Source organism: Microtus pennsylvanicus, chromosome 17 (assembly GCF_037038515.1).
Source record: "Microtus pennsylvanicus isolate mMicPen1 chromosome 17, mMicPen1.hap1, whole genome shotgun sequence".
NCBI lineage: Eukaryota > Metazoa > Chordata > Mammalia > Rodentia > Cricetidae > Microtus > Microtus pennsylvanicus.
In genome coordinates, this window is record NC_134595.1 from 34,499,255 (window position 1) to 34,511,496 (window position 12,242).

The 12,242-nt window shown below is 38.5% G+C and overlaps 1 protein-coding gene across 2 annotated transcripts in view; it reads right to left on the reverse strand.

Moving 5' to 3' along the window:
- Positions 1 to 12,242, reverse strand: part of Psmd1 (proteasome 26S subunit, non-ATPase 1) — a 78,242-nt gene that overhangs the window by 44,632 nt on the left and 21,368 nt on the right. For both annotated transcript variants that reach the window (XM_075951128.1, XM_075951127.1), the window contains exons 10-16: positions 11,101 to 11,189; positions 10,231 to 10,309; positions 9,323 to 9,496; positions 6,112 to 6,223; positions 4,815 to 5,011; positions 3,664 to 3,759; positions 1,410 to 1,474 (exon numbers count right to left, since the gene is read on the reverse strand). In XM_075951128.1, the coding sequence (XP_075807243.1) occupies positions 1,410 to 1,474; positions 3,664 to 3,759; positions 4,815 to 5,011; positions 6,112 to 6,223; positions 9,323 to 9,496; positions 10,231 to 10,309; positions 11,101 to 11,189 (812 nt within the window). The remainder of the gene's footprint in view (positions 1 to 1,409; positions 1,475 to 3,663; positions 3,760 to 4,814; positions 5,012 to 6,111; positions 6,224 to 9,322; positions 9,497 to 10,230; positions 10,310 to 11,100; positions 11,190 to 12,242) is intronic.

A 12,242-nucleotide genomic window follows, 5' to 3' on the forward strand; every position in this document is an offset into this window, starting at 1 on the left:
TAGTGAGTGGAACAAGAACCTGGCTCAAAAACCAAACCCTGACTATCAGAGGAAAGGGAAAGACAAAAGAGTGAGCTCTGGAGAGATGGCTCAGCAGTTAAGAACATGTGTTGCTTCTGCAGAAGAAGGTCTTAGGATCCACTCCCAGAACCCACATCAGTGGCTCACAACTCTAAGTAGATCTGATACCCGGTACTGACCTCTGTGGTTTCTGCACACATGTGATGCACATACATACATGCAGGTAAAACACATAGTTAAAAAAAGAACAAAAAACCAAAAAACTAGAGTACAATACTTGAAAGTAAATGGTGTCACATGAGGAAACATAAGAATTTTAGACAACAAGACAGAAACTTCTCAAATATTAAACGCAACCAGGAAACTGAGAACAATATTCTATTAGAACCTCTTCAAGGAAGACAGAGCTCTGACAAAAGCAAAGGGGGAGAGAAAGCTAGATTTACCATGAGACTATTTGGAATCTAAGGCTCATCATGTAGCTCCACAATGCAAACTTTGTGAAATTTAATAGTCTCAGTATAAAAAAAATATGTATTTAATATAGGCCAACAAGATGGCTTAGTAGGGAAAGGCACTTTGCTGCCAAGCCTGATGACTGTAGTTTGATCTCTGGGACCCATGTGGTACAAGAGAATTGACTCTCACATTTTTCCTCTCACTTTCACAAGTGCATGGTGGCACACACATGCCCACAGACACACATATACAACTAAGTAAAAGAGTATTTATTGATTTCTAAGTTATTTTCATCTTTAAAAATTCATATTTGGAAAAAATGCATTGAAGTAAAATTTAAAGAACTTACTTTTAAACTCCTGTTCCCTAAACTAATTGACCACATTCAATTTTCTTCATCTATAAAAATGTTTTAAGCAAGATACTCAACACTTCCTAGCCCCTACCTCTTCAAGAAGGTATTCTGGAAGACAACTCATCAAGGTCCTTTAAGCCACACAGAGGGTATACACCTGTAACCTCTGCTACTTACGAAGCAGAGGCAGGAAAACCTCTTGAGCCCAAGTTCAGGACCAGGCTGGGTAACACAGAACATGCACATACATCATTTGACTCACTAGCGCCACCTGGACTATCATGGTGTAAAAGGAGTTTACAAACAAAAGATGGCTCACAGGCGACACCTGCTGCTGAAACTGGGATTTAGAACATGTATGAGCCATAATAAGAGACAAAAAAATTAAAAAAGCAGATATTACAGAAAACTGAACAGAAAAATGTCATTTTAATTCTCAAATTCACAATGTTTTTTTTTTCAGACACACAGAGGCAATCTTACTGGCATTCCTCTGAACTTCAATATATTCAGGTATTTAAACTTTTATGTAAAAAATAGAATACAAACAGAATCTGAAGCTAAAAATTATTACCTGAATAAAATGAAGCCAAGCGATTCTACTGCTGCTCTCCTGACATCATCATTAACATCACTTACCTAGGGGGAAAATTTAAGATGATTGTAACACACATTATAATACACACTCCATTAATACACTGAGATAAACATCATCACTCAAATGTAAATTAGGCCTTAATAATATTTTTGATAAGTTTTTTCTTTACTAAGTATATAAAAACAAATATATACAGTATACCTCAAATATATACAGTAAATAAATTAAAAAAATCTCTGTGAGTTTGAGATCAAAATTATCTTCTTATGATGTTCAAGGCTAACCAGTATCTCTCAAAAAATAAAATAAAATAAAAAACCCTCTTTTCTTAATTTGAAAAACTAAATCAAAGAATTCCACGTTGAGGCTTCCTAGTTAGATGCCTTTGTGGCCTGGTGAGGTTATGGTTTAGAACCACTTAAGACTAATTCAGTTGCATTGTAGCTTTTGTGGGCATAAGAACACTCAAGCATTCCTTTGATGTTTCCAAATGATATGCCCCAAGACCTGATGTGGGATTCTTCTCTGTATGCTGTGAATATCATTGGTTAATAAAGAAACTGTCTTGAGCCCATGATAAGGCAGAACTACAGTAGGTGGGGGGAAAACTAAACTGAATGTTGGGAGAAAGGAGGCAGAGTAAGAGAGAGGTCATGTAGTCCCACCAGAGCCAGATGGAACTTTACCCGGTAAGATACTGCCACATGGCAATACACAGATTACTAGAAATGGGTTAAATTAAGATGTAAGTGTTAGCCAATAAGAAGCTAGAGCTAATGGGCCAATCAGTGATTTAAATAATACAGTTTCTGTGTGATTATTACGGGAGTCTGGGTGGCCGGGAAACGAACAAGCAGTCCTTCTTACAACAAAGATTCACCAAAATACAAATGTTTACGATATAACACACACTGTGCTGACTATTGTGGTTTGAATGAAAATGGCCCCCATAGGGCTCATAGGGAGTGGCACTATTGGGAAGTATGGTCTTGTTGGAGGAAGTATGTCACTGGAGGTGGGCTTTGGGGTTTCAGAAGCCCAAGCCAGAACCAGTGTCACACTCTTTTCTTGCTGCCCACAGAACAGGACTCTCAACTACTTCTCTAACATATGTCTGCTTATATGCCACCATGATGACAATGGAACTCTAACAAGCCCTACATGTTTTCGAGTTGCTGTGGTCACGGTGTCTCTTCACAGCAATAGAACTTAAGTAGGACAAAGGTTTGCCAAATGGTGGTGGCATATGTCTAAACCCCAGCATGCAGGAGGCAGACACAGGTGGATCTCTGAATTTGAGACCAGCCTGGTCTATAAAGTGAGTTCCAGGCCAGCCAGGGCTACACAATGAAACCCTGTCTCAAACAACAATAGCAACAACAACAACCACCACCAAACAAAAAGATAATGATCAAGCACAGATGCTAATAAAGTAGGACAAGAGTATATCTTAGTAGAGATAAACACCCTCTCTGTATTGGAAGTGATACTGTTCTCCCTTTCCCCATTGTCAAGATGGCAGAAATCCACCAAGTTAAACGTGGAATGAAAGCTATTTGAGCTGGAAACATTATTCTTTTTTTTTTTTTTTTTTTTTTTGAGACAGGGTTTCTCTGTAGCTTTGGTGCCTGTCCTGGAACTAGCTCTTGTAGACCAGGCTGGCCTCGAACTCACAGAGATCCGCCTGCCTCTGCCTCCCGAGTGCTGGGATTAAAGGCGTGCACCACCACCGCCCGGCTGGAAACATTATTCTTAATGAACTATAGTCTAGATTGAGAAGACTGTGGAAAAGGTTGTTGGCAAGCATAGGTATCAGATATACTGTGCAGGAGATCTCTTGAAACAGAGCATGTTCCCAGTGAGTGGTACCTAAAGCTAATTGCACTGGCTAGAAAAAATGGTTTCTTGACAGTCTTTAAATCAGCCTACTTTAGGATAACTACACATTCTTATGATTTTGTCTCTTACAAATGAGAATGCTCCTTGGGGTAGATTTTCAGAAAATATATTTGACTGTTTTTGAGGACGATTCATGCTGACATAGTACTATTCTATTTTATTTCTGAAAATCTACTGAATTATGGATTACTGTGTCCAATAAATGAGAATCTAAGCTTGAGACCACTGATGATCATTTACATGATAATATAGTATCGACAGCCTACACCTCTACTGTCCACCTGCAAACTTGCCCTTCCACTTTACCCCTAAAAAATATCAGCGTACTTACAGCAACATGCAGCAAGCGTCGAATAGCTTTGTTGTTACCAGAGCCACAATAAGCCATGGCTACAGTATACATTCCAGACCTTCGAAGAATTGGGTCCTGAAAAAGAATAATTCCAATTAATCCTCAACTTACTTCCAAGAGTGGCTATTGGTGGGCACTGTGAAGCAAGCCTGTAGTCCCAACTATCTGGGAGGCTCAGATGGTGGTAGGTCTGTGTCCAGCTGTTGCAGGACAACCTGGGCAATGCAGCGAATCCCCCTCTGAAAACAAACACCTCAGATTTAGTAGCACAGACCCCAGGCAGACTAGTTTAATATACGAACCATGAAACTTAAAACTATTCATTTGTGATTAGTAGTTTGCAAAGTGAATGGGGAAAACAAACCCTCATTAAAAGAAGAATTGGTGTATTTTTTGTTTTTGTTTTGTCTTTTTTCAGGACAGGGTGTCTCTGTATAGCTCTGGTTGTCCTGTATCTCACTCTGTAGACCAAATTTGCCTCCCTAGTGTTAGAATTAAAGGCATGTACCATCACCATATTCTAATTTGCTTTTTCCTTATTCTTGAGCATGGAGTTCTACATGGAAGAAATGTGGAATCCAATAGATTATCAAATTAATTAGTAAACTAGCCAATAAACAATAATGTATTGATTGCATTACAGAGAAGAGTGTAACTCTTGCTACCTTCTGCACATAATACCAACATATAAATAAGATATCAGAAAATCTTTACTCAAGTAAGTATAGAGAATGCCAGTTTTCTGATGAAAGGATAATAAACATTATACCTTATTAAAGGACTATTAAGCCAGGCAGTGGAAGTGCATGTCTTTAATCCCAGTACACAGGAAACAGAGACAGGTGGATCTTTGAGTCTACAGAGCTAGTTTCAAGACAGCCAGGGCTATACAAAGAAACCCTGTCTCCTACCAATGCATGCCTTTAATCCCAGCAACAGGGAAACAGAGACAGGTTCAAGGCCAGCATGGTCTACAAAGTGAGTTCCAGGCCAGCCATGTCTGTTACACAGAGAAAACCTCTCTCAAAAAACAAAACAAAAAACCTGTCTTGGGATGTGGGGAGGACTATTAAAGCATACAAAAAGGTTATAGAATGAGAACGTAGGGGAGAAAACAAATAGGATCTCACCTTATCACGACACAGAGATTCAATGAGAGCATCAGCCTCTTCCATCCTTCCATACATCACTAATGCAATGCCAACTGCTAGACCACGAAGAATCTTCTCATGCTGAGTTTCTTGTGCATAGCCAACCATATCCTCAATAGCCTGGGCATTTTTAGAACCTAACATAACCAATCCTAAGGCCAGGCCAGCTGCCTCCCCTGGAGTAAGAAGTAAAATAACAAGCAACAGTAATGTTTATAGAGCCAAAAAAACATATCCAATTGGAAGTAGCACCTATTTGCACCAATTATCAAAACAACCATTAGCCTAACCTCCTGATAGGAACTAAAAATAACCCGAGGTTTAATTTATGCGTGTTCTGTCTGGATGTATGTATGTACAACCACATACTGCCTGGTGCCTGCAGAGGTAAAAAGATAGTATTAAAATTCCTAGAATTGGAGTTATGAGCAGTTCTAAGACACCATGTGGGTACTGGGAACTAAATCTAGGCCTTCTGTAAGAGCGACAAGTGCTTTTAACTACCGAGTTATGCCCCAGCCCTTGCCACCTTAAAAAAAAAAACCCAACTTTTTATTATTATCTATTTATTTGTATGTATGTGTGTTTGTACATATATGCATATGTCTGAGAAGGTCAGAGGGTGTTGTATCCCCCAAAGCTGGTATTACAGGCAGTTGTGAGCTGTCTGATGTAGGTGCTGAACTCTGGACCTCTGTAAGATCAATATGAGCTCTTAACTGCTGAGCCATCTTTCTCCAACAGCAATTTTAAAAAAAGGGAGCCATCTTTTTATGGCTATTTTTCTTTTTAAATGCAGCATCAAATCTTGTAATAAAGTCAAGAGATATTATGGCAACTTTTTTTGTTTGTTTGCTTTAAAACATTATCACCAAACACCATAGAATATTCTCAGGACACAAACAGCTCTCTTTAAAAACTTCCTATTTGCACAAGTTACTTCTGTCAGAGCACTCTGCATACACCTCTTTAGAAAGTCTATGTTAGAAAAAAAGTATTAAGATAAACCCGCTTAACCGAGCAAAATCTGCACCCAGCAAGAGAAACCCACTAAATTTTTAGGACACTAGCCTTCTCCATCCTGTCCAATGCAATGCCAACTGCAAAACAAAAAACAACAACAACAAAACCCAAAAAACCAAAAAAACCCAAAACCTAGAATTTCTTCATCTTCAGTTTTTAAAAGAAGACTATAAAAGACAAAAAAAAAATCCCAAAAAACAAAACCACAATTTTATTAATCATGAAGATTGTTGTATCAGTAACAAATGTTTACCTGTCACAGCATCATCCTGATAAAGGTTTGTTTTCAGCAAATCATACACATCTTGACGAGCAGTTCCCATTGCAGCCAAACCAAGGCCCAGGCTGCCTCCATGTCTAACAATCTAGGGCAAAAAGCATTGGTTCCAATAATTCAGAACACAGTACTTAAAATCCAAACTTAAATTCTAAAGTACACATGCGTGATAACCTAGGCTAGTTTCAAACTCACTGTGGAGCTAAGGATGATCTTGAATTGTTTGATCCTTCTACTTCTCAATTGTCAAAAAATATTTTGACGAGAAACATACAGAGGATGGCTCAGTAAAAAAGATCAGAGAATCAGGAGTTCCATGGTAACGTCAGCAATTTTAGTTATGATGTCTGCTGGTACACACAGTGACTGGAGAAGTGCATGAGAGAAAGAAATAAGAGTACCTCCATAAATTTACATGAGAAAGACAATACTAGAGGCAAGTACCAGTGAAAGAACGGGAGGCAGGCAGGTGAAATCTGATTACGTTTGTGGCCTCTGGAGAAGGAGGCAGTACAGGAGATGCTAAGGACTGAGGAGAAAGCACCTACTGAATACATTTGTCAAGCAGGGAGATAGGGAAGAGCACAAAGCTCATCTTCATCTGAAAAAGGCTTTGCAGGTTGTTTATTGCAATATACAGTTTGTGCTCACTGGCGGCAGAACTCCAGCACTCTTTGGGAATACTCCTTTTCCACTGGCTGACCTTGGTAAATCACACCCTGTCCTAACTGTGCTGCTGAAGCCAGGGCAATAGGGCATTCCACCTCTAGAATTTTAATGTTTTCAACTAGAGAAATTCAAGGACAAAAATGTTTCAAGTTTATTCATCCTGACAACAGGTCCCTGAAGACATAACGCCATTAGTTCCTATTTATATGTAATGCGTCACCCAGAGTTACTCAGCTTTTAGTAAAAAGCTGGTTCACCAATATTCTCATTAATTACGTAAGATACTTCTGATTATGAACTCCTTGCTTCATTCAGAAGAGGCCTCTATTACTAGTGTTTTGTGTGTGTGTGTGTCTGTCTATCCATAAACTACCTGAAAGTAAGGTAAAGATGTGCATACATACATGGAGTGTTAATCAAGACACGCCATGTTCTTGGTTCATTTTTTTCCACAGACATTTGAGGCTGAGGTGTTCTGGTTCATTTAACCATTATCCTAATAACTTTCTAAAAAGTCACTTGAACCTGAAAACTAAAGTCTAACATCTCATTTCAGAGTCACTTAAAATAACAGGACTACTTAATTTTTTTTTCAAAAATAAATAACATTGAAAAAACTTATTTATGATTAAAATAAGCAATAATTCTGACTTCTCAGAGTATATGCTACTTTGGAAGCCCTGCATTTCCTTTAAAATGACATGGTTAAACCAGGTGAGAAGTAGGATCAATACAGTAATAACATTCCAAGAGCCGTAAGTGAGACAATGGTGTATTTTCGGGATACTTAGAACTGTGTATGTCTTGCTTATGTCATCTGTTCTTAAAGGACATAAAAACACAATTTTAACTTCCCTAAAAAGAAAAGAAACTTAGCTCTTAAAAAAAGAAGAAAGGGAAAAAAGCGAATGTGATGACTCATCTCTGTAATTCTGGCACTCAGGAAGCTGAGGAAGGAGAATGTCTGAGTTGGAAGGCTATCTGGGCTAAACAGCAAGACCCTATCACAAGAAAACTGAACCCCCCGCCCCACAAAAAAAGCAGTATTAACATAACCTCCCCTCACCAAATTACTACGGAAAGTACTGTTTTTGGTATTATCAAATCCTAAGAAATATTTCCTGCTGTGAAATATTATTTTAAGATGTGTTACATTCGTTTTTGTTAATGCTGTTTAATATTTGTTTAACGATGCTAAAATGTGTTTCATTCTTTTATGTTGCATTTGTTTAACTCTGTGAAGCTGTGTTAACTTTGCCTACCTAAACACCTGATTGGTTTACTAAAGAACTGGTGGTAAGGGCCAGGCCTTTAATCCCAGCACTTGGGAGGCAGAGGCAGGCAGATCTCTGTGAGTTCAAGGTCAGCCTGGTCTACAAGAGCCAGTTCCAGGACAGGCTCCAAAGCTACAGAGAAACTACGTCTCAAAAAACCAAAAAAAAAACCCAAAACAAAACAAAACAAAAAACCAAAAAACAAACAAACCAAACCAAAAAAAAAAAAAACCCAAAACCACAAACTGATGATAAATAGCTAGGTAGGAGAAAGGATAGGAGGGGCTGGCAGGCAAAGAGAATAAATAGGAGGAGAAATGAGGAAGAGAAGACTGAGAAGCAAGAAAAAAAGGAGAGGAGCAGCCACCCAGTCAGGCACAGAATAAGAAAGAATAGGTGGGACTGGAAGGCAGAGAGTATAAATAGAAGAAGGAGAGCCAAGGAAGAGGCAATGAGAGAACAAGGAGAGGAGGATGTCAGGGGCCAGCCACCCAGCCAGCCACGGAGTAAGAATGAAAGAAAAACATACAGAACTAAGAAAGAGAAAAAGCCCAGAGCAAAAGTAGATAGGATAATTTAAGTTAAGGAAAGCTGGTTAGAAACAAGCCAAACTAAGGCTGGGCATTCTTGAGTAATAATAAGCTACTGGTGTGTGTGATTTATTTGGGAGGTGGGTGGTGGGCCCCCTCAAAGAGCCAAAAGAGTAATATATTACACAAAAAGGAAAGAAAAGGTATATAAAAATAGAAAAGGGTGAAAGCCCAGAGGCAAAAGGTAAACAGGATTAACTAAATTTAAGAAAAGCTGGCTAGAAATAAGTCAAGACAAGGCTGAGCATTTATAAGTAAGTATAAATCTCTATGTGATTATTTGGGAGCTGGGCAGTGGGCCCCCAAAGAGTAAAAAAAGAAAAGAAAAAAACAACTACACTATCCACTGAAATATTAAACAAATATAATAATCTGATTAGTGGTTCTCAACCTTCCTAATGCTGTGACCCATTAACACAGTTCCTCATGTTGTGAGGACCCCTAAGCACAAAATTATTTCATTGCTACTTCATAACTGCAATTTTGCTGCTATTATGAATTGTAATGTAAATATCTGGTATACCGAATATCTGATATATGACCCCTGTGAATGGGTGGTTTGATTCCCCAAAGGGGTTGCAACATACACAGGTTGAGAACCACTGTCCTAGATTCTCAAATAATAGAAATTTGGTTTTTCATTCTAATACTTACATCATTGCTGGCATTCTTGAGCTGATTAAGGAGATAGTCAATTATGTCTCCACCATGATTGGCATGAATGAGACCCAAAGCATAGAGACCTCCACCTTCCTGATAGGCTGATCCTGGAGAAGTATCCTTAGGAAGGTATGTTGCCATCAACTGTAATGCTTCCTTCTCATGGCCCTGTCACAAAGAGATAAGAAAAAGGTAGAGGAACACAGATGCACCATCATCTCCACAGAATGTCCCTTTGCTGATGCTGGTAACAGAATATGCTGTCATCCAAACAACTCCATTATTCAAATATGAGTCTTTAAGAGAACTAGGTACACCCTGATTACAAAACATGGTGGCTAGATCTACTTTTTACTTTGTTTTACAATGTTTCTTCAAATTAATTTAGACTATACAACATTTCAATTGAACTGTGTGGTAGTTTGAATGTAACTGGCCCCCCATAACTCATAGGGAGTGGCACTATTAGGAGGTGTGGCCTTGTTGGAGCAAGTGTGTCACTGTGGAGGTGTGCTCTGAGGTTTCCTACACATAGTTCAGTCCACTGCCTGTTGCCTGTGGACTTCTCAGGCACCATGTCCCACCATGATGATAATGAACTAAACCGGAAGTCATCCCATCAAATGTTTTCTTTAGAACAGTTGCAGTGGCCACAGTCTCAGCAACAGAAACTAAGCTAAACCAAGACAAACCGTTGCAAAATGGCTTAGTCATCAGAGGAAAAGGATTTCTGTTGGAATACACTTATTTTAGTGCCTTCTTTACTGTATCTTTCCCTGTCTGAGGATTGAGCTAAGCTGACAACATATACCTGTTGATGAATTACAATAAATTTACGCTTCTTAGTCCCAGAAAAATGGCTTCTTCTCTGATAGCTAGTCACAATGAATAAAATATATTACCTTATGTATTACACCCAAGCTGGCAGTCGCAGTGAATTTGGCCCAGTTAGTGGCTCTGGCCAACCATTCCAAGTTATCTCTGTACAGAACAAAGCAAGCAGAGCATTAATTATTAATACTGACTGTCCTACGTAAGCGGTTCCCTTTCTGAGAAAGAGTCTAGCATTGTAGCCCACACTGGTCTTCAACCAGTGATCCTCCTGCCTCAGCCTCCCAAATGCTGTTATTACACGTATGTGTTAATATTTTGAAGTTTTTTTGCTTGCTTGTTTTTTGAGAGAGGCTTCTCTGCATAGCCCTGGTTGTCCTGGAACTCACAGAGATTCTCCTGCCTCTACCTCCCCAGTGCTGTGACTAAAGGCATGCACCATCAATGCCCAGCTCTGAAGATTCTTAAAATGGATGATATATAATTCTACTTTGAAAAGGAAAATCATATATCTATAAATATAATTTAAATGAATTTTTCCTTCAAGTTACCATAGCAACTAATAAAATTAATTTTATTTTTAAATGAGTAAATGTAAAACAATATATGTAACAAACAAACATACTTAAAATTCAAGACTACTCAAAGTATAGTAAGAAGTACTATCATTGTAATCTCAGTTACAAACCACTTGGTGGGCTGGAGAGACATCTTAGTGGTTTAGAACATGTACTATTCTTTCAAGAGAACCCAAGTTCAGTTCCCAGCACCCAAGTCAATGGCTCACAACCTCCTGTAACTTCAGCTCCAGGGGATTTGACACCCTCCTCTGGCTTCCAAACACAACTGTACATACCTACTCTACCCCCAGACACAGGAATACAGATAACTTATTTCAAAAAAAAAAATCCACCACAATGGAATTCTCCAGGCATATTTACCTAAGAAACTGGTCACTGGTAGTACCACAGTGCATGAATGAGTTTGCTATTACAGTTGCTGTATGACATACAGAATTTCGTACTGCATCCTACAAAAACAAGTACACACTTCTTTATCACTGGCAAAGTATTTATACATACATAAGCTCACACACATTCAGAAGCCGTATTTTGCAGCAAAATTGGAAAACAATTGAAATGAGATTTAAAATATGATTCTGGGAGCTGGGCAGTGGTGGCACATGCCTTTAATCCCAGCATTCGGGAGGCGGAGACAGGCAGATCTCTTGTGAGTTCAAGCTCAGCCTGGTCCACAGAGCAAGTTCCAGGACAGGCTCCAAAGCTACAGAGAAACCCTGTCTCATAAAAAAAACAAAAACAAAAATAATTAATCTGGGGATATTTCTTTAGAAAAGGATTACATAGCTAGCCTGGAAAAACAAGACAATCAAATAGTATTATTTGTGGTATTATTATGAACTTAAGGTCATGATCATATTTTGTTTGTTTTATGGGACAGGGTTTCAAATAGTCCAAGCAGGCCCGAACTTGCTTGAAATCCTGAGATTTCTGCTTTCTCCTCTTAAGTCTATTAATTCTAAGTCTGTATTACAACACCTGGCTTAATCATATTTTTTTTAATCACAGATTTAAAGTGTGAATTACAGATTTCCTACTCTTCTCCTGAATAGCTTAACTATTCAGTTAACTACTCAGAAATTTCTGTTTCTCTTTAGCATCTTGCCTAAGGGGTCCAAGGTACTGGGCTAACTTAAGTAGCAATGCTATAACTCTTCTGGCCTACACTTCTGGCAGTCACCAAATTATAAATACATCAATTATAAATTATAAATACATCAATGTAGAAATGTAGTTATAGCGCTGGGGATAGAGCCCAAGGCTTTTTACACTTCAGACAATCACACTACTCCTGAACTACCTCCTAAGCCCTAACCTATTTACAAATTATGCGAGTCTGTATCTTTTTGTCATTTGTAAACATGAACTTAAGGTTTCAAAAGGCACCTTACAGATGATTAAATAAAACACTGTTTAGCTACTGAACAGTACATGGCTGTAAGAAAAGAACAAATGTCTCTGGGAAGGGATACTAAGTAAGAAAAAAGATTTTTTTTAATGCT